Source organism: Carettochelys insculpta, chromosome 1 (assembly GCF_033958435.1).
Source record: "Carettochelys insculpta isolate YL-2023 chromosome 1, ASM3395843v1, whole genome shotgun sequence".
Classification (NCBI taxonomy): Eukaryota; Metazoa; Chordata; order Testudines; family Carettochelyidae; genus Carettochelys; species Carettochelys insculpta.
The window spans coordinates 152,037,381-152,060,250 of record NC_134137.1 but is presented as its reverse complement, the minus strand read 5'-3'; the positions used below and the strand labels follow the sequence as shown (position 1 = coordinate 152,060,250).

Sequence of the window (22,870 nt, the reverse complement as noted above, 5' to 3'; positions counted from 1 at the left end):
TAAGAATTGGGAGCCCTGACAGATCCTGTTCTAAATCTTCTCCATTTTCTCATGGATCAGTAACTGGTTAAAAGAAAGGAAACAAAGGGTAGAATTAAGCAGTCAGTTTTTACAATATAGAGGAGCAAATAGCAGTGCTTCCCAATGATCTGCACTGGGAGCAGAGCTAAATGATCTGGAAAAGAGGGTGAAAAGTGTGGTGGCAACATCTGCAGATAATTCAAAATTACTTGAGATAGTTAAGTCCAAATCTGACTGTGAAGAATTACAAAGGGAGCTCACTCAGTTGGGTGACTGGGCAACAGAATGGCACATGGACCCCAACACTGAGCATTATTTTGTACTTATCAGTGGAAAAAATTGACCCCATCGTACCGTATTTATAGTTGAATGGTAGCAGCTAATTTAATCCCAAGAAGGAGATCTTGGAATCTCTTTGGGTAAATTCTCTTAAAACATCTGCTCAGGATGCACCGGCAGTCAAAATAGCAAAACAGTATTAGGAACCATTAGTAAAGAGACAAATAAGTAAACAGAAAATGTAAAAATTCAACTATATACATCCATAGAACAGTCATACTTTGAATACTGCTTGCAGTTCTGGTTGCCCCATCCCAAACAAAACATATTAGAAATGAAAAGGTACCATGAAGGGCAACTAAAATATTAGGGCATAGAACTGTTTCCATATGAGGAGATATTAGAAAAACTGGGAATGTTCATGTTAGACAGGAGACAAGTAAGGGGTGATGCAATAGAGATCAAAAAAATCAGGAACTGCGCAGAAAAAAAAGTGTTATTTACTCCCTCACATAACACAAGAAAAAAGTCACTGAATAAAATCAATAGGCAGCAGCCTTAAAAATAAAGAGAAGAAAGTATATTTTCACCCAATGGAACTGGGCTAGGTCCATCAGAGGTTTTTAGCTAAGAAGGTCAGAGAAGCACACCTATGCTGAATAAGATGCAAAGTATCCAAGTTCCAGAAGTTGGGACTAGACAATAGGGTATGGTGTACTCAAAACTGTCCTTTTCTGTTCCTGGCCTCTGACACATCTGGTGCTGTACATTGTCAGAAAGCAGCATGCTGGGCTAGGCAGATCATTCACTGTTCTTTGGTTCTTGAAACTGACACTGTGAGTTGCTCCAAGTTAGTGATTTTATTCTGGTGTATTTTATGAGGGAAGGAGTCAAGAGGATTAACTTGCTAAGACATCTTGGGCCCTGGGACCCTGGAGGTCAGCTTGTCAGGCTGGAATGAGATCTCCTCGTTCTACCTGGGCAAGTCCCACAGGGAAGCCTTGCTTGAGAACAGGCACACTGAACCCAGTTTGCTCCAAGGATGGGGAGCTAGTAAAGTTGAAGTAAAAAGCCAAAAGGTTCTACCAGTAGTTGCCATGAGATATGCTTTCAGACAGGAGAACAGTGGTGTACCACTAAGACAAATTACTTACCCTCGCTGGGGAAGCATGTCGCAGGCAACCCAGAGATGGCAAGGCAAAGCATGATGAAGTTTCTTAAAAGCCAGTGATGGACAGCACTATCGTGTCTTGTCTCTAGCACTGGAAGAAGGGCTTGGTACTACTGTAAATGTAATATGGATCTATTGCAGCTGCCTGGGCCACTGATGCCTCTTGTTGATCTAGCAGACACACACTCCTTCCCACACCGACTGCTCTAATTTCTCAATGTCATTTATTTTTGTCATGCTGCAAATACATTCAGAGTGGGAAAAGGATACGGGCCAAGGTGGACTAGTGCTTTTGTCCTCACTATAATCTGCATCGCAGGTACAGGTTCCAAAGATAAAAAGCTTCCCCTGCCAAATGTCTGGCTGTGACCAAAAGCTGGAGTTCCCAGAGTAAAACATGTGCAACTCCCCTGTCTGGCAAAGCACCTTTTCTCTATTGGATTTTCCTTGACCAGCTTGTTCCCCCATCTCAAACCTTAAGCTAGGAAAGGAGCAGAGAAGGCTGCTTCATGTTATGGAGCAAGATTTCTCTAGAGTTGGAAAATGTGCTAGCCCCCCCTACTCCCCAGCAAGTCAGTAACAGTTTAATTTCCTTGCAAACAGGAACCACAGGAAGAAAAATTCTAGACCCAGGCTGGGAATTTAATAGATTTTTCATTGTCTGCAGGAGGTCAAGAGGACTAAAACTGCCCATCTGTGGTAAACAGATAAAACTGGGACATTTTCCAAAAATATAAATTAATCCTCCACCTGCTGACTGACTGGTCTGGTCCTGCTTCCTCAAACCACAGAACAGAGGAAACAATACAGGCATGGTGAGCCTGAATAAGAGAAAGAACTCCAACACATTATACAGACCAACAGGGCTACCTAGAGTGAATCAAAAGGAAGCAAAAATCCCTCCCTGCACAAAACACAGATTTTGCTTCCAGACACTAATTCAGTTGGTCTCTCAGAACAAGATGGCCATTTCTACACAGGCCACTTCCTTCGGAAGTGGTATGCTAATACACGGAGCGAAAGATGCTAATGAGGCGCAGATGCAAATTCCCCACACCTCATTAGCATAACATTACATTATTTGGAGTCCAGAAGACCGTTCTTCCGGACTCCAAAACGCCGTGTAGAAGTGTGGCCCCGAGGGGCTTCCAGAAGGAAGTCCTCCTTCTGGGGGCCCCTTCTTCCCAAAAAATTTTGGGAAGAAGGGGCCTCTGGAAGGACTTTCTTCCGGAAGCCGCCGCACCCCCCCCCCACCCCCGGGCCACGCTTCTACACGACGTTTTGGAGTCTGGAAGAACAGCCTTCCAGACTCCAAATCATGTGATGTTATGCTAATGAGGTACGGACAATTTTCATCTTTCGCTCCATGTATTAGCATGCCACTTCTGAAGGAAGTGGCCTGTGTAGAAATGGCCTATGTCTTTAAACATGCCAGTATTTGTCAACAATTTATAACCCCAAAAAGTACAGTATACTTCACTATCACTTACCTGCAGCTCTGTAAAGTAAGCAGATGTTGGAGAATGTATTAATTGGGTACTGTACAATCATATTTCCTTTCCCTATGAAAAAGCACTTGCACTTTTGTTCACACAGAGTAAACAAAGAACATAATAACATAAGAATGGCCATAGTGGGTCAGACCAAAGGTCCATCCAGCCCAGTATCCTATCTGCCTACAGTGGCCAGTACCAGGTGCCCCAGAGGAGGTGAACCGAAGACAATGATCAAGCGATTTGTCTCCTGTCATCTGTCTCCAGCCTTTGACTAAAGGCTAGGGGCACCATACTTTACCCTCGACTAATAGCCATTTATGGACCTAACCTCCAAAAATTTATCAAGCTCTTTTTTAAACTCTGTTAGAGTGCTGGCCTTCACAGCCTCCTCTGGCAAGGAGTACCACAGGTTGACTGTGCGCTGTGTGAAGAAAAATTTTCTTTTATTAGTTTTGAACCTACTACCCATTAATTTCATTTGGTGTCCTCTAGTTCTTATATTATGGGAACAAGTAAATAACTTTTCAATATTCACTTTCTCCACACCATTCATGAGTTAATATACGTCTATCATATCGCCCCTCAGTCTCCTCTTTTCTAGACTGAAAAGTCCCAGTCTCTCTAGCCTCTCCTCATATGGGACCCATTCCAAACCCTTAATCATTTTAGATGCCCTTTTCTGAACTTTTTCTAACGCCCGTATATCTTTGAGGTGAGGAGACCACATCTGCACGCAGTACTCAAGATGTGGGCGTACCATAGTTTTATATAGGGGAAGTATGATATTCTTCGTCTTACTCTCTATCCCTTTTTTAATAATTCCTAACATCCTATTTGCTTTACCAACTGCCACTGCACACTGCGTGAACGTTTTCAGACAACTGTCCACTATAATTCCAAGATCCCTTTCCTGATCTGTTGTATCTAAATTTGCCCCCATCACATTGTATGTATAATTAGGGTTATTTTTCCCAATGTGCATTACCTTACACTTACCCATATTAAATATCATTTGCCATTTTGCTGCCCAATCACTCAGTTTGCTGAGATCTTTTTGAAGTTCTTCACAATCTACTTTGGTTTTGACTATCCTGAACAGCTTGGTATCATCTGCAAACTTTGCCACCTCACTGCTTACCCCTTTCTCTAGATCATTGATGAACAAGTTGAACAGGATTGGTCCCAGGACTGACCCTTGGGGAACAAGACTAGTTACCCCCCTCCATTGTGAAAATTTACCATTTATTCCAACCCTTTGTTTCCTGTCTTTTAACCAGTTTCCAATCCATGAAAGGATCTTTCCTCCTATCCCATGACCACTTAATTTACATAAGAGCCTTTGGTGAGGGACCTGGTCAAAGGCTTTCTGGAAATCTAAGTATATTATGTCCACTGGATCCGCCCTATCTGCATGTTTGCTAACCCCTTCAAAGAACTCTAATAGATTAGTAAGACACAACTTCCCTCTAAAGAAACCATGCTGACTTTTGCCCAACAAATCATGTTCTTCTACGTGTCTAACAATTTTATTCTTTACTATTGTTTCTACTAATTTGCCTGGTAATGACGTTAGACTTACCGGTCTGTAATTGCCAGGGTCTCCTCTAGAGCCCTTTTTAAATATTGGCGTTATATTAGCTGTCTTCCAATCATTGGGTACCAAAGCTGATTTAAAGGATAGGTTACAAACCACCATTAATAGTTCCACAATTTCACATTTGAGTTCTTTCACAACCCTTGGGTGAATGCCATCTGGTCCTGGAGACTTGTTACTGTTTAGCTTATCAATTAGTTCCAAAACCTCTTCTACTGACACTTCAATCTGGGACAGTTCCTCAGATTTGTCACCTACAAAGGACAGCTCAGATTTGGGAACCTCTGTAATATCCTCAGCCATGAAGACTGAAGCAAAGAAATCATTTAGTTTCTCTGCAATGGCATTATCTTCCTTGATTGCTCCTTTTATATCTCTATCGTCTAGGGGTCCCACTGCTTTTTTAGCAGGCTTCCTGCTTCTAATGTACTTAAAAAACATTTTACTATTGTTTTTTGAATTTATGGCTAACTGTTCCTCAAAATCTTTTTTGGCTTTTCTTATTACATTTTTTCACTTAATTTGGCAGTGTTTATGTTCCTTTCTATTTTCCTCACAAGGATTTGACTTCCACTTTTTACAGGATGCCTTTTTATCTCTCACTGCCTCTTTTACGTGGTTGTTAAGCCATGGTGGCTCTTTTTTAGGTCTCTCACTGTGTTTTTTAATTTGGGATATACATTTAAGTTGGGCCTCTAATACGGTGTCCTTGAAAAGTTTCCATGCAGCCTGCAGGGATTTTACTTTAGTTACTCTACCTTTTAAATTCTGTTTAAGTAACCTCCTCATTTTTGTATAATTCCCCTTTTTGAAGGACATGTAAGGCTCTGCAAAATTGGAATATTCCCTAAAGGTTTAAAAAGTACAAATACCTAATAGCGCTAGGAAGAAATTTGGGATGTTTTATAATATTTTATGGTGCACAGAATATGTCTGCAGAGGAATGCAGGTTATATTACACAAATAAAAACTTAACTTTAAAGCAAAGTATCAGAAATGGCTACAGACAACACACTGTTGAACACTTATAATACATACTCTCTTTTATCCAAGCTAATGCATCAAGTTTATATCTATGACAGTGGTTCACAAAGCACGGCCTGCAGAGCACTCAGTAGGCTGCAGCTGCCTTGGAGTGGGCTCTGGCCTCAGGACGTGACCACCTCCCCGTGAAGCAGGGAACCCGTACTGCTGCTCCAGCACCAAACCCTTCCACCACGCAAGGTGTGAGGGCGAGTGCTGGCTTCCCACTATGTGGGGATGGGAGGGGGAACCCTGAGCCTCATGGGCCGGATCCTGCTTCAGGGAGAAGTGGCTCAGCATTGACAGTCTCCCTTCCTCCTGGCTGAATGAATGGCAGGGTGGGAAACTGCTTGCGAGAGGCTTTCCCTGCTGCTGCCATTGACCCACATCTCCCTCCTGCCCTGAAACTCCATCTTAGCTCCCTCCTGTACACTCTCTCCTGGACAGATCCTCGCCTGTCTCTAGCCCACTCCTGCACCCTCCCTCCTAGATCTCCACTCCATCACCCTCCTGCACTTGAGTTCCCGCCCAGACCCACCCCCCCAGCCCACTCATGAACCTTATCATCCAGACTTTGCATCCCCTCCTGCACACCACTCCCACAAAGACACCCATCTCTATCCTGCTCACCAGCAGCTCTTCCCCCACACTGAACCCCTTATTTTGGCTTCATCCCAAAGTCATGGGGTGGGGGACAAAAATCTTCTAGTCCAGAGACTCCAGAAGAGTTAATCTGACCTGTAGGATGCCCTGAACCTTGGCTCTTCCTCCTCTTCTTGCCCCTGTGGGGCTGGAGCATGAGGGAGTGAGGTATCTCAGTCTGGGGCCACACCAGCCAGGATTGGAGGGGGTTATTTTGTTATTTTGTTTTTTTGCCTCTCTCCTTTGTTTGGCTCCTGACTGATTTTTCTGTGGGTCAGTAACACCCAACCCAAAAAGGGTTCCCCAACCCGCCATAAATACAGAAAAAACCTTTTGTCTTGAACACATTTTATTTTATTTAAAACAAAGTTTGGTAAACTAACATGATATATGCAATAGGATCTTAATATATACCTCTTATGACAGCTGCATATTTGCATTTTTATGCTCCAGTAGCCTAATATGAATAATTTAGTATTTAAGATATTTTGTGACCATGGGTGGTTGGCTGGTTGTCCACAGAAAGGTTTGCATTGAGCTGGGTAGGCTGTGGGCCAAAAAGTTTGAGAACCAATTGTCTATATTGCTCACCAAGGCTGCATGCTACACTCCCCAGTGAGAACAGAACACTTGAAAATTAAGGATCAATTTACAACAAGAATACAGACAGTACTGTCAAAAGCTACAATTCATCACTTTAGAATCACCGAATCATAGAAGACTAAGGTTGGAAGAAACCTCAGGAGGTTATCTAATCCAACTGCCTGCTCAAAGCAGGTCCAACCCCAACTAAATCGTCTCTGCCAGGGCTTTGTCAAGCAGGGCCTTAAAAATCTCTTGGGATGGAGATTCCACCACCTTCCCAGGTAACCCATCCCAGTACTTCGGCATCCAAATGAAACAGATTTTCCTAAAATCCAACCTCGGCCTTCCCCCATTGAAAGCTGAGACCATTGCTCCTTGCTTTGTCATCTGCCACCACTGAGAACAGCTTACCTCCATCCACTTTTGAACCTCTCTTCAGGTATTTGAAGGCTGCTATCAAATTCCCTCTCACTCTTCTCTCCTGCAGACTAAATAAGATCATTTCCCTCAGCCACTCCTCATAAGTCAGGTGCTCCAGCCCCCTAATCATTTTTATTGCCCTCTGTTGGACTCTCACTAAATTGTTCACATCCTTTTCACAGTGGGGAGCCCAAAACTGGACACAATAGTTCAGATGTGGCCTCACTAGCATGGAAAAGGGGAATAATCACTTCCCTTGATCTGCTGACAATGCTCCTACTAATGAAGCCCAGTATGTGTTAGCCTTCTTGGCAACAAGGATACACTGTTGACTCATTACCAGCTTCTCATCCAATGTAATCCCCAGGTCCTTTTCGGCAGAACTGCCACTTAGCCGGTCAGCCCCCAGCCTGTTGCAATACATGTGATTCTCCCAAAGTGCAGGACTCTGTCCTTATTCTTCTTGAACCTCACCAGATTTCTTTTAGTCCAATCCTCCAATTTGTCTAGGTTACTCAGGACCTTGTCCCTTTCCTCACAGCTTAGTGTCTTCCGCAAACTTGTTGAGGGTGCAATCAAAACCATCATCCAGACAATTAATTAAAATGTTGAACAAAACCAGCCCCCGGATTGACACCTGGGACACTCTTCTTGATACCAGTTGCCAACTAAACATGGAGCTGTTGATCACTACCCAGTGAGAGGGACAATCTAGTCAGCTTCCTATCCATCATATCTTCATCATCCAAGTCATACTTCTTCAACTTGCTGGCAAGAATACTGTGGGAGACTGTGAAGGGGTGACTGCCCTCCACCAGAATAAAACAGAATAAAAAATGAAGTCTGGGAGAGGGCTGTTTCAGGATCCAATCAGAGGAAGCAGAAGGTGATCAATCAGTGCTAGGCTAGGCTATACAGGAAGGGCTGCTAGGTCGAGGGAGCTCTGGATGGAGATGAACTAAGCTGTCTAACAGAGACTGATACCGTGGACAGAGCAGTGGATGGAGAGGCCAGGGAGCCAATGGGCCTCCTGACTGAGGCTACATCTACACTAGAGAGTTTTGTCGACAAAATTCATGGAGTGTTGACATGACAAACGCATTCTGTCAACAGTAAATCAACAGAACGTGGCACTTCTCTCAGCAGTGTTCTGCTGCTCCCCCAGAAGGCAGAATGCCATTCTCAACAGAATCTGTCGACACAAAGACAGAGTCGATGCTTGGGTGGGGGGTGCCTTTTGTTGACAGACAGGGCTTCCAGGACACTTCCAGTTGGCCATTCTGTTGAGAGAAGGGGTGCAGGTCCCGGTGTGAAGATGAAAGATACAGATAACTGCAGGCAAAACATCACTGGAGTAGGGCACCCCAAAGCTGGCAAGAACTAATTCCCTGGCAGACCAGCGGCAGACACTACTGTTGTGAGTCCAACCTGTTGCTGATACTGTATCAAAAGCTTTGCTGAAGTCCAAAGTATCTCAGTTACCACTTCCCCATATCCACATTGCCAGTTATTTCTTTATAGAAGGCAATCAGGTTGTGGAGGCATGGTCTGTCCTTGGTGAATCCAAATTGACTGTTCCTGATCACCTTCCTCTCCTCCACGTGTTTCAAAATGGATTTCCTGAGAGCCTGCTCCATGATTTTTCCATGGCCCAAATAGAGGCAGACAGATCTATAGCTCCCTGGATCCTCCATCTTTACATTTTTAAGGATGGGAACAATTATTTCCTTTTTTCCAATTGTCTGGGACCACTCCCAATTACTACAGATTTTCAAGATAATGGCTCTGCAATCGGATCAGCCACCTCTCATAGCATTAGCCCCATGGACTTGTGCATTCCAGCTTTTCTAAACAGTCCTTTAACCTTGTTCTTTCACCACTGAGGACTGCTCACCTTCTGCTCACACTGTGTTGACTAGCGCTGCAATCTAGAAACTGACCTTGTCTATGAGGCAAAAAAGCATTGAGTACTTCAGCTTTTTCCAAAAAAATTGTCATTAAGTTATCTCTTCAATTGAGTAAAGGTCCTGCGTTTTTCTTGACCTCCTCCTTGTTGCTGAAATGCCGACAGAAACTCTCCTTGTTACGTTTCACATCCCTGGCTAGCTGCGACTCCAGCTGCTTTTTGTCCTTCCCGATTACACCCTTGCATGTTCGAGCAATATTTTTATACTATTCCTTAGTCATCTGTCTAAGCTTGCATCTCTCGTAAGTTTCCTACAGTAATAACGTTGGCACAGCTCTGGAAATAGTGGGATTAATTTATTAAAAGGGTAATCAGTTTGTTTCAGTTTTTACATATCCAAGAAATTTCTACTATCTACTTATAAATTCCAACAAATGGTTCCAATAAGATGATTTTCTTTTTGGTGGTGCTGAACACCTGCAACTCTCATTCTACTTACTGAGAGTTGTGTGCAGTCAGCAAATCCCAGAATCAGACCCTATTGTTACCAAATGTATCTGTAGAATATATAACCCATAGTAGGTTGTGGCCACACTTGGCCAAACCTTTGAAATGGCCATGCAAATGGCCAAATGGAAGATTACTAATGAGGAGCTGAATTGAATATTCAACACCTCATTAGCATTAGGATGCTTCCGGACGCGGCGCTTCGAAAGCACTGCTTTCGAAAACTTGCGGCTCAGCACAGCTAAATGGGGGTCCTTTTGGAAAAGACCCCGCACATTTTGAAATCCCCTTATTCTTCGCAGCTGAGGGGAATAAGGGGATTTCAAAATGTGTGGAGTCCTTTCAAAAAGGACCCCTATGTAGCTGCACCGAGTTGTGAGTGTTTGGAAGAGGCGCTTTTGAAGCGCCGTATCTGGAAGTGCCCTAATGCTAATGAGGCATTGAACATTCAATTCAGCACCTCATTAGTAATCTATGATTTGGCCACTGGCATGGCCATTTTGAAGGTTTGGCCAGCTGTGGCCACAGCCATAGACAATAGCATAATTTGATCATACTGTGCTTTATTCACTTTAAATATATGAAAGTTTTATCAGAAACTGATGGCAAAAGAAAGACTAAAACAGATACCTCAGGTATTTCTTTCTTCCTTTTTTTTTAAATCTGGGGTTTTCCAGCAATTACATCACTTTTGCTTTTGAGCCCCTACCCAGTATTAATGAAGTTTTCCTTACAACTCCCTCCATGAGTGAGGAAAATACTGCAATCCCCATTTTACAGATGGGCAAGAGAGAAATTAAGCAATTTCCTCAAGGTCACACAAGGAAAAAATGGTTACTTACATGTTCTGTAACTGTTCTTTGAGAGATGGGTCATATATGTATTCGACTCAGGTGTGCACACATGCAGCATGCCCAGAATTGGAGAATTGTCCATAGTACCTGCCATTTTGGGTCATTCATGTGCCCTCTACTTCTTTGTGACCCCATCCAGGGTTATTAAGGGTGGCTCTGCTCTGGCCTCCCTCAGTTCCTTCAGACTGAAATTTGTGGCTAGAGGTGCCAATGAAGAGTGGGTGGAGGGCCAGTCATGGAATGTGTGTGAATCCTATCTCGAAGAACAACACTTACAGAACTGATAGTTACGCATATTTTTCTTCTTCAAGTGGTTCATGTGTATACAGTACACCTGCAACTTACATGATTTTGACTTATGCGTTAATTGCAATAACACGAGTCAAAATTGTGAGTGACAAGGAGATGGAAACCAGGAGGCAGCTTGGCTCCTGCATCCCTTCCACTCCCAGCTCCCCTCTGCTTGCGGCAGCTGGGAAACTGACCAGCACTGCTGCACAGGAACATTGTGGGAGCCAGAAGCCAGGCTGCTGATTGTTTCCTGGCTCACCACCACTTCTGGGAGCCAGGAAACTGACCAACACTGCAGTGGCTCTCACGAGTGGAAAGGAGCTGGGAGCCAGGTGCACCTAGGACCATAGGCAGCTAGGACCATGGGCCCCACCCCCACCTGGTCTCAACTTGTGCGAACTTCCACTTGTGCGTGGTTGCCTAGAAACGTAACCTATGCATAAGTTAGGGTTTTACTGTATTCCAGTTAAGAGTCTACCCAAATACCAATGAAAAAACAGTATTTTCTAAGTTTGTGTCTGATCTGGAAACAGTGTGAAAGCATAATCTTAAGTGAAAGGTAGGTACTGAGACCTACATATGTCAAAAGTAGAAGTATCTTATAAGAAGGCTACAGAAACATCTCAGACTCCTGTAGAACAAGCTAGAAGTTTTCCCAGCAAGGCAAGGTCACTTGATAAATTGCCTTGTTCTGTTCATTCTCTTTGAGGCATTTGGCACACACCACTGTCAGACGGCAGGATACTAGGCTACAAGGATCATTAGTCTGACCAAGTATGGCCATTCTGATGTTGGCTCCCTCATAGGCTGTTGTAATTCATTCTGTAGTTCACCTAGTAGCTCTGGGCTGAAACAGCCCAGACTTTCATTCCACTGGTATGAGAAACAGGAGAGAGCTGATTGGGATACTTACCCAAGCAAGAGTTCTGGTGAACGGTACCACCTGGTGGCCACATATTCTGTGTAGTTTGCATTGCTTCCCTCTGACAGATTCCGAGCAAAGCCTTAAAAAAAAAACACCTAAATGAAGATTTGTATATTGCTATTGATTATAATATTAGAGGTCAAATCAGTTTTATATAATCTGATTTAGCATGAATGCCTTAAATAAGTATTAAGTGTAACTGACTGGTATTACATATTTCATTGTTATCCTAACATTTTTAAATATATGTGTGTTTCTGTTTCCACGATAAGTTCAGTTGGCGTCTGTTGTATGGAATATTGTGGGGTTTGTTAAACCGCCTCTCATGAGGTTGCACCAGTTATATTCAAGCTTAGGTGTTATGTCTCAGTGAGGAATTATAGATGCAGCAGGAAAAGGTATGGATCTGTAAAAGAAAGTTAGAGCTTTAACATACACAGCAGCTATGTCTACACCTGCCCCCAACTTTGAAGGGGGCATTGTAATCAGCGTGATGGGAGACTGCTAATGAAGTGCTGCGATGCATATGCAGCACTTCCCGCAGCAACTTCAAAGTGTTGAACTTCAAAGTGCCAGCATGCCGTGTAGCTGCAGGCACTTCCAAGTGCCTGCGCTGCTTCAAAGTGCCTTTACTCCCCAAAATTCATCCTCAGTATTCATCCTTATATGCAGCACTTCATTAGTAATCTCCCATCACCCTGATTACCATGCCCCCTTTGAAGCTGGGGGCAAGTGTAGACATAGCCAGGGAGCAGCATACATGCCAATGAATAACTCTCACTGCTCCTAGATGCACAGATTTACAATTAAGGTAAGGAAGGTCTTCTTTCTTTGGCTGGCCAAACAACTCCATCTACTCCTTTCATATTAGACTCTTGCCACACTGATTCATGCATTGGTCACTACTACAACTTATTTCACCCTAACTTAAATATAACTACTACTCAAAAACTACAGCTTCTGACAGTGTGCAGCAGCCCATCAAAGGCCAGGCCACACACTTTATACAATGTTCAGAACATGACGCTTGCTTCCCATCTGCTTCATAATTAAATTTAATACAAGTTACACCTTCCTGGTCCAGCACCCTCAGAACCTCAGAAGTCCCGGACGAGGATTTTTGATGGACTGGGGAGGTGAATGCCCCCCAGTCCCTGGCTCCCACCTCTGGCCTGCCGCAGTAGGCTCCCCAGCCCCAGTTCTGCATGGGGCTGCCAGCTCCCCATCCCCAGCTCTGCATGAGGGGTCACCGGCTCTGCACTGGGGCTGATAGGGGCTGACAGCTTAGCAGCTGGGCTACTGGGAGACACTGGCACACCAGCCCCACACAGGGTTGCTGGGAGAAACTAGCACCCCAGCCCTGGCCTCCCCACGGGGCTACTGGGGGAAGCCACTTCTGGACCTGGACCCGCTGCCCCATGTGGGGCTGCTGGGAGGTCAGCTTGGGTGCCTCCTGCCCCGGCTCTCTGGTCCAGGAACATCCCTTGTCTTGCCAGATGAGGGATGTTGCCGGACCAGAGAATGACGGTTTTTGGAAGTGTAACCTGTACATGGCTCTTAATGGATTAGGATCAGAGTCTCTCAGACAGCATGATTCTAGTCTAACATTACCACTTTGTAGACAATCAGATGAAGCTTTTACTGCATAACTAACTGTACATTAAGCAAAATCAAATAAGCTTTCCTTTGTGATTGAAGTCCAACCAAACATGAAATACAAAGCAAAATGCCAAGCATGGTAACCTATATAACATCAAAAAAGAGTTAGCATGGAAGGTACAAGGTATTGTAAATGCATTATGGTATGGCTTTCTTTTCCACTTACAGCAGAAAAAGTCCGGCTTCCATTTATAGGGAATAAAATCATTGTGTTTATAGATAATATGAAGCAGATTAACTGCTTGAGACAAGCCAGGATTCATCAATATCCGTCTCATAGTTACAAAGATGGCAACCAAAAATTAGCACATTTGGTTGGATTACCATTTCCTTACAAAACTGTTCCATTTCATGCAGCTGAAAAAGTGGGTTCCAGTGCACAAAAGGTTATATCCAAATAAATTGGTTAGTGTTTATGGTGCCACCAGACTCCTTTTTTACACGCCCCCCCATTATATTTATCAACTTATCTCTGGGAGCCCTATCTGATTTATGCAAGGACTATATTTAAAAACATATTTCACAGAAAGTCCAAATCAAAGGTTAGCGATCTTTACAGATTAATGTGCTATCAAGAAACATGAATATAATAAACACTGACCACTAAAATGTGTTCAAAATACACATGTTGTGGAATTTACAAGTAAACAATGTGAACTTTTAAGAGAAAAAGTGCTTCTTCAAAAAACAAAGTAAAAAAAAGAAAGAAAGAAAAGGGGAGAAAAGGAAAAAGAAAGAAGTAAGCAACTTACCAAAGTCACAAAGCTTCAGAACATCAGAGTGGCTAATTAAGAGATTTTCTGGTTTGATATCTGAAATATCAGAATAAGAGGGGGGAAAAGTAAGATAGCTCCTAACATCAATTTCTAATTTTCAGTTTGCGAAAAACCATTATTTAACTGTAAGACAATTACAGTTACTGTATTCATACAGTGATAACATAAACAGACTGTAGTAAATACAGAAAGCACTTATAATCAATACAACTAATTATCAAACAATTCTGTACTTTCCCAAACATGTAGAATTCATAGCATCAGTCTCTTAAAATACTTCTAAAAAAACCAGAGGAAAAGTAAATATGCACTTGCATTTAAGCAAGACCACAAAATCAACTTGTGCATCTGGAAATGACATATAAGTACCCAGTTTATTAGCAAATATATGGTATGTAAACTCAATATTTGTACAAGTTGCACCTCTGAAATCTGATATTCTCTGGTCTGGCAATGTCTGTGGTCCAGCAGGACCATGGATGTTGCTGGACCAGAGAGCCCCAGCAGCTGGGAGCAGGGGCTAGCTGGGATTTGGGCTGGGCTGGTGACACAGAGATTGGCAGTGGCCAGGGCCCAGAAGTGGCAGCCCAGCAATGGCTGGGTTGCTGGCCCCAGGCCAGAGAACTGCTGCTAGGGCTGGGGTCCAGTGGCCCACAGCTGGAGAGGCAGGAAGCTGGCAACCAAGGAGCATTGGCTAGGATGAGGAGTGACAATGTATGGCCAGGGAGCAGCAGCCGGGTCCAGGAATTCATGTCTAGGTAGAAGGCTGTCAACCGTGTGATGGCCAAGAGTGGTTGGGGTTAGGAGCAGGCCTACGGCCTGGAGGAGATCCTGAAGCGGGGCCAGAAATCAGCAGGGGATATTGACCTCCCCTGGTCTGGCAAAATCCCTGGTCCAGCACCACTCAGGTCCTGAGGATGCTGGACCAGATAGGTTTAATCTGAACACTTCAACATAATGAGCTCCAGCAGGTAATTTGGTCTTCTAAAAATATTTCTGATCTCTAAGTTCAGGAACATCGTTTACTCAGATAAATTTAGTATAGTACCTGTTGAGTACAGATAACCTGTATGCCATCACTTTGAGGAAAGTTCTTTTCCCTGTACTTTAATTTCATTTATAAGTGATTTTGTTCTCTATCTGAATTCCGTTACTGAAATCATCTATTAAAAATTCACCCTTGCGCAGCCACACAGGAAAATAAAGTTTTATAAGACAGCATACAATAAAATTAGATAAAGCCACATCTTACATTATATGTTATAGAAATAGTGAAGAAAAAGAGCAGGAAGGAACAAGCTGACTTAGTAAACATTTGCATAATTCCTTTTCCTTTGGCAGTGCCTCCATTGTAATTATGTCTCATTGTATCATTTGCATAATCTTGTCTCTAATGATACCCAGGAGACATCAGCCTATTATATGGTTCACAGGATGAACATTGTTTTATAGCAGTCTTAGGTTCCCATGCTTTTAGTGTCTTTTAGGGATAAACTTTTCAGTCGTGTTTAAAGAGAAGTCTATCCACATAGGTATTTATATGGTAGTCTCTGAAGTAACTGAGGTAAATTCAGGATGCGGTCTTTTTCCACACCCTTTTTGTTAAAGTTAATTCAAACACATTTATGATAACACAAGTTTTATAAGCTATTTTTCCTAAAATATTACTACAGGGGACTCATTTCCACATGGAAAATTGTACACACTTACCTCTATGAACAATGTCATTCTTATGACACCAGTGAATTGCTTTGATTAACTGGTAGATATAGCTTTTTACTTTTTCAGGGGGAACTCCATTCGGCATTTCTTCTAGCAATTCAAGCATATTCTAAATGTTTAAAATACAGATATTAACTGATAAAGGTACCTTGACCCATAATATAGTTATAACATACTAAATTATCATAATTATGCCAATATATCTAGCTCAGCAAACCATCAGTTTAATATGCAAGGAACATAATAATCTAGTCATATCTATTATAGCCTGCTTTCATTCTACACAAAGATCTAATGAATACCATCTTCTGTAAAGGTGAATCAAAACACTTGTTAAAAGATAACTGCTTAAGCAACTAAATAATTAGCAAACGTAGATTTAAACTGCTAAAATATTCAGTATGAAATCATTTTACTTCCAAATAATTGCTTAGAACAGAATCCCCTACGTAATGTGACAGCTTGAACATTTCTCTAAGGCAGAACATTTTACTAAATATCCTGCAATAACTTATGCCAGTATTGCCTGAACTTTTCTGCCAATTGTATCAGTTTCACGTGCTAAGATCATGTCTATATATGAAATTACATAGCTTTAACTATACCTATATAACTATCTATATTCACAGGGAATGGAAAATAAGCTGTAGAAGCACAAAGCACATTTACATTCACATAATTGTGACCACACTAAAATAGTTATATCAATTTAACTATTTCAGTAGGAAAAAAATCAGGTCCTCTAACAAAACAAGTTATACTGGTACAAAACTCATATGCAGACAAGGCCTAAGCCTTCAACTGCTACTGCAAATGCCTGCTACCAACCAATCAACTTTGTGTGCCAAATGTACACTGGAGATTAGACTTCAATAAATCCCATTTGAGTGTGTCGTAGGCAGCAGCTGCCCACTAGAATCCAGAAGACAATTTTATTAAGGTAGGAAGAAGGATCTGAGAACATCAGTCCTAAAAGCCTGAAATGCCATTGCTTTAATGCAGACCGATAGTTATCACTTGCTACGGTGCTTGCAAGGGAAACATAAAATTATGATCCCTGTGCTTGAAAACAGAAAAAAATAATTTTTGATATTTTGTTTTCCATAAAGTATACAGTTAATGATTTGGGAATTTACAGATTTAAACACTTACAAAAGAATTTCATCTGACCTTTCATGCACATTTTCTTCTATGCTACAGTCTAGTTTTGAGGTTATTCTTACAAGCTGTCTAAATACACGTGTACAAGATACAAAGCATACGTGGAAAAAAAGTATTTTTAAAATGTTAGTATTTAAAAGGTACTTGGATGCTTTTCAATCTACTGATAGACTCAGTAATTTAGGACTATGAGGTATGGATTTTGTAAAATCCATATTTAGGATATAGACAAATGATCACACATATGTCCATTAAGACACTAATGGATTGAGGCAAGGAGTACTGTTCACTAGGTGCTACTGTAAAAACATGGCCAAATAGGACAGTAACTTCCTTAGTGTTCTAATCTGTACAAGAATAGCAGTAGCTGGTGGGTAAAGCATAATCCTATAAATTTCGTGACAATATTAGATAAGGAGATGAGGGACAAAGCAGACTAGCTAAATTCGGATTTAGTGTAATCCGGACTTTAGTATTGCAGAAATAATACTCTTTAAAGGGCAAATTGTGCTCATCAATCAGCAGAGAGGCTAAACAGAAACTGGTTAACTGCAAAATACCTTTTTAATTCCTCTCCCCCATTCTCACTTAAAATAAAGAATTGCCTATACATTTATTATAGCTCTAAAAATGTCTGTAAAGGGCTCTGCAATCCATTTAACATATTTTGAAAGAAAAAATAATTTATAAATTGTTAAATGCAATTGAAAATAAAACTGATAATTACTACAGTAATGAGATCAAGCAAAAACTGTGATAATGGCTACCCTCATGATTATATAATTTTACATTAACAGAAACTAATGTTGGGTCACAAAAATACATTTCCTTCGTAACACACCAAGGAAATACATATTAGAAACATTTTTCCTTTTTCTGGTCTTCTATACTTTTGTACAGTAGTTTTATTAATGCTGACATTGATAAAAGCCAAATAAAATAAATAACTACACATACAACTAAGTATGCAGTATAGTTCATATAGCTATATATATTTCTCTCCACACACACACCTTTCAGAAGATTGCACTGATTATAGTGAGCACAGGTGATTAAAGCAGGAACTTTAGAATCAAGACATAAATTATACAGAGAACCTAATGCAGTTGGCATTGACTGATTACCAGGCAGTGCACCACAAAACATCTGGACAAACAACCAGAATATGCAACATGGACTTGGTGTCACCTCATGCTAGATACTTCAGATCATATCATATGACCACTTTCTAACCTCAGGTAAGGCAAGCAGGTAGTGATAAGGAGTCTCATGAATTCTCATTCAATATGTAGAGCACATACTGTTAACAACAAATACTGTTGTAAAGGTGTGAAGGGCTATATGCAGAGGGCTTGTGTTAACCAAGGAGAACTAGTTCCCAGGTGGTCCACAGCACAGCATCAGCTGGACGTCAAATTAGAATTTAAAGAAAGGGAGCAAGGCCAGATGAAGGCTGCAGCAAAAATAAGTGGTTTTTGTCTTTTTAAATAAAATGAAAAGACATAGAAACCAGAACCTAGAATATTGAGCTGTTCTAGTCTGTGTCTCCCAGGAAGTAGATAAAAATATAAGTAGTAGTAGTATAGGGACCACAGGAAGAAAACTGCGGAGTGAGTTCCGATGACACCAGGAATAGAAAGACAGTCTGTTTAAAATATTTCAATTTTTCTTCCCAAGATTGTATTTCAACATGAAAATAATATGAGTGAACAATCCTACATTTAACAAAGAGGAGAAAGGGAAAAAAACACAGATACATGAGGACAAGCAATCTATGTTCTTCTTGGAAAATATACTACAGAAGGAAACTTTAGCTAAACACTTGACAACCAGTGAACCTTCAAATTAAACTGGTTTATGGACTGTTGGGCAACAAGCAAAAACATTTCTCACATCACACGTATTCCAGTCTAATAATGCTTGTTTGATTTTATTCTCTGCTTCACTCTTATGGCCTGTTGAGGTAAACTATTACAAGGCACTGTATTATGTAATTATTATTTCTTATGTCATTTCTTCAATTTCTTAGCAGAAGGGACAATATATGTACATTCTGTTTAGATATTATTTAACTTCCTCAGTTTTCCATTTGTAGATTAAAACACTTCCATTTTTACAGCTCAAATCCCAGCATTTATTGTTCGTAACTACTTGATGATTTTGCCTTGAAACAGATGTCAAAGATCAACTCACTTTTTCAACATATTCAAACACTAGGTATAATTTTCCTCTTCTTCTGAAGGCTTCCTTTAGCTCCACTATGTTTTCCTGTTTCAATGTGCGTAGCATTTTAAGTTCTCGTAAAGTGGTTTCTTTGACTTCTTCATTTTCTAGAATATAAACAATGTTAAGCATGGTAAAACAATAGCAAAGAACAATAACCTGACTGACTGGTCAAGGTTAACAATGTGCACAGTAATGTACAAAATTCAGTCAACATTCTCAGTAAAAAGCAAACTAAGGGTGCGTCTACACTAGGAACTAACTTCCAAGTTAACTTCAAAGTTAAGCACTACGTCAAAGTAGCCAGCAGAGTCTACACACATTTTCCGTTACTTCAAAGTTAAGTTAACTTCAAAGTAGGGAGTGCAACTTCAAAGTCCTTACTTCATTCCCAGGAATGGAGTAGTGTCCTACTTCGAAGTTTAACTTCAAAGTCTGGTGTGTGTAGATGCTCTACTTTGAAGTTGCTTACTTCGAAGTTGTACTTCAAAGTTATTTTTGTAGTGTACACACAGTCTATGTTATTTAAGTGATTTGAGTGCTATCTGCCAGTCCACATATATAACTATTACTAAGTACTTCAAGCACTCTAGTTTTAAACATTCAAAAAAAACCACTGCACAACTTTCTGACACCCACTGATGAAGTTTTATGATTTAACTTGGACTCCCATGGCTGGCTCTGTATCAGAAGAGGGAAAATATTATACAACTGTGTAAACTTAGATATCCCTCTCCTACCACTTCAGAAGTTTTCAGTTATCCAATAACTTTGCATCAACATGCTCTTTATCCTGAAGAATGTTAATATGTTAAAAATTATGTGTACACACAAGACAGCATCAGTGAAGTGGGAATTGAACAAGTGCATAGCATACTGCAAATTGCAGAGGAAATGGTCAATATTGGTCAACAACATAAGGACAAATCTCTATCACCCTGAAAAGTACCACAGATCCCTAACAGCTATGAGAAGGAGAGTAGAGCAGAGCACTCACAGTTGCTGTTTTAATGGCCTCATACAAAAGACTTTCAGTTGTAGGTTCAATGATACAGGTACTCAATTGGTCCACCTCAGAAGGTGGAAACATACAACTCGATATAATAAAGCTTTGAACATGCTGTTCAACAGAGTCTAGGATTTCAAACACAGACTATTTCTTTTAGATTCTAAACTCTACGACAGGGACTGTCATTTACCATAAGTTAGCACACTGGGTCTCTGACTTAGGACAAGGAAATAATGCTGTATAAAATAAATACATTATTTATTCTAAATAACCTAACTAACTATTTATTTATGTTAACATAAATAACAAACCAACTAGCAAGCCAGCCAGCCACTGTTCTCCCTGCTGTTAAGCTTAACAACATTATTTTGAACAACTTCAGTGGACCTTACTGATGTTTGGTTCTAAGCTTTTTTTGGTTTTATTGATTTATATATGCAGTGAAATTTATGTTTATTGAAATTTACTGACAAAATTGAATTTTTCCAAGACTACATCTGGTAGCCACTTCAACAAAATCCTTTGAAATCAGTGAGATTTTTACACACACATCCAAAGGCAGATCCTGGCCCTTACTCTGAGTCATGCATGCCATGTCACGACAGAAGTTTTTAGTGAATCAAGGAGTGGCTGGGTATAATCAAGCTAACTGCCAACTGTAGGCCAGTGGGGGCATGAAAGACTTACTGCAGTTGGGGGTAAAAAAGAAGGGATGGAGATGGGGAGAGAAGGGGACTACTTCCACACTGCTTTCAGAGTTAGGCAAAAGGATAGTGATGTGCTTACCCATTTTTAGATTAAAAAAGGGCAACTACTGAGAAGAACAGGCCAAAAGGAAGACAGGGAAAAGACAAAGAATTATAAAAAAGTTGGAGGAAAAGCACAGAGAATAAACATTAAAAATATAAAAAGTTGAGATTAAAAACAGAAGAGAGACAATTTCAATTATTTCATTCTAAGAAAGTATGTGAGTTGGCCTACATCAACCAGATTTCACATCTCCTACTTTCCCCAGATGCAGTTGTCAATATTTTATTACCACGTACATATCAATAGCAAAAGTTAAGGTGTTAAAATCATTAGAATTCAACTTTGTAATGAACTACTGTGTTACTGAAAGAGATATGCAATGCTTAATCCTATTGAAAATATTTTGTACATATTCCCTCAAAGTACTGTAAACAATTGGCATTAACCAATAGTCATCAGACAGGTAAACTATCATACATGAAGGGATGGCCTCTACAATTTGTACCCAGTGATGAGGGAAAAGAAAGACTGAATGAACAAAAGAAAGGTAATCACATGTTCTCTAAGTCACAAAAAATATTTCCTGAAATCTGGCCAGAATGAGTATCCTGTGGAAAATTCAAACAGTTGTTTTCCAAGATGGGATTCTCTCTTAAACAACCAGTTGCAGTCCCAAAAAACTATTCTGAAATATTGTAATAATTTGTTTGATGGGGATCAACATAATTAATTTCAGCCAGCATTGTCTGCTTTGGGCAGAAAACAGGATTGTGAATGACAGAGCTAAAAGATTTCTTGAATATCTCATCTAAGCATGTTGGTTTTGGTCAGAGTTTGCTATGGATAAATCTAACATTCTGACACATTCATGAAAACTGGTTTTGCATCCTTATGGCCATTATTCATCCCATGGCAAAGAGCAAACATAAAACATTTGCCAAATCTAATGTGTGGAATTTAGAGCTATAAAATTAAGTCTGTAATAAGCCATTAGGACCAACACAGTGTAACTGCTGGCACTTAGCTATGATACCACTGGAAGAAATTATGCTTTACTCCCCTGCTTGTGGCTGGCCAGCTCGGATGGCCAGTGCATAGGCTATAGGGGATGGAGCCTTCTTTGGTCTGCTCATTTCCTTATCCTGTATGCTCCCAAGTCCCTATCTTGCCACTCTGCCTGATGCCATAAGCCAGACAATGCTAATGTGGTTGCAGAGGAGAGGAAGGTGGTGGAGATGGGGATTATTCCTTTGTGTCATCACTTACTGAAGGGCACAGATTACCCTTCAGGCAGGAACTAATGTATGAAAGTACAGAACATCAATACAACACCATCACTGAAGTCACCATTTTCAAGTCATCTCCCATATGTGAGGCTTTGTGTTTTCATTAAGTATTAGCAACCTTTTTATTTACACAAATGATCACAGAGGAAACAGTCACCTTCGCTGTCTTTGAATTTCTTGATGGCCACAATTTCATGTGTCTCCTATAAGACAAAAACAGAGATGAGAAAGGTGAGATGTTTTCCCCCTGAACATTGGATCAAATAAAATATCGATATTAAACACAATATTTTAATTTTACATTTGCAAAAGGCACACAAAGCAAATAAGAGTGAATAAAGAATTTAGTAAAAATCTAAATGATCAGACCGATTTCAGGGTACAAGAATATTCAGCAAATATGCAATTATTAGACACCCATATTTGAAACTCTTAAGTTAGACACCAAAAATGTGTATTCAGATACATAAAATGAATGGCCTTGTTTTCAGAGAAGCTGAGGACCTGCAGCATCCATTACTCAACTACTCTGAAAGTCAGGCCACTTATTTAGGTAATCAAAATAATTTA

At 40.7% G+C, this 22,870-nt stretch overlaps 1 protein-coding gene across 1 annotated transcript in view; it reads right to left on the bottom strand.

The window, feature by feature from the left end:
* CDKL5 (cyclin dependent kinase like 5) overlaps positions 1-22,870 on the bottom strand; it is a 238,763-nt gene that overhangs the window by 48,630 nt on the left and 167,263 nt on the right. Inside the window, exons 4-8 of the mRNA XM_074993895.1 lie at positions 22,458-22,503; positions 19,226-19,362; positions 15,860-15,980; positions 14,126-14,185; positions 11,703-11,793 (exon numbers count right to left, since the gene is read on the bottom strand). Coding sequence (XP_074849996.1) covers positions 11,703-11,793; positions 14,126-14,185; positions 15,860-15,980; positions 19,226-19,362; positions 22,458-22,503 — 455 coding nt within the window. The remainder of the gene's footprint in view (positions 1-11,702; positions 11,794-14,125; positions 14,186-15,859; positions 15,981-19,225; positions 19,363-22,457; positions 22,504-22,870) is intronic.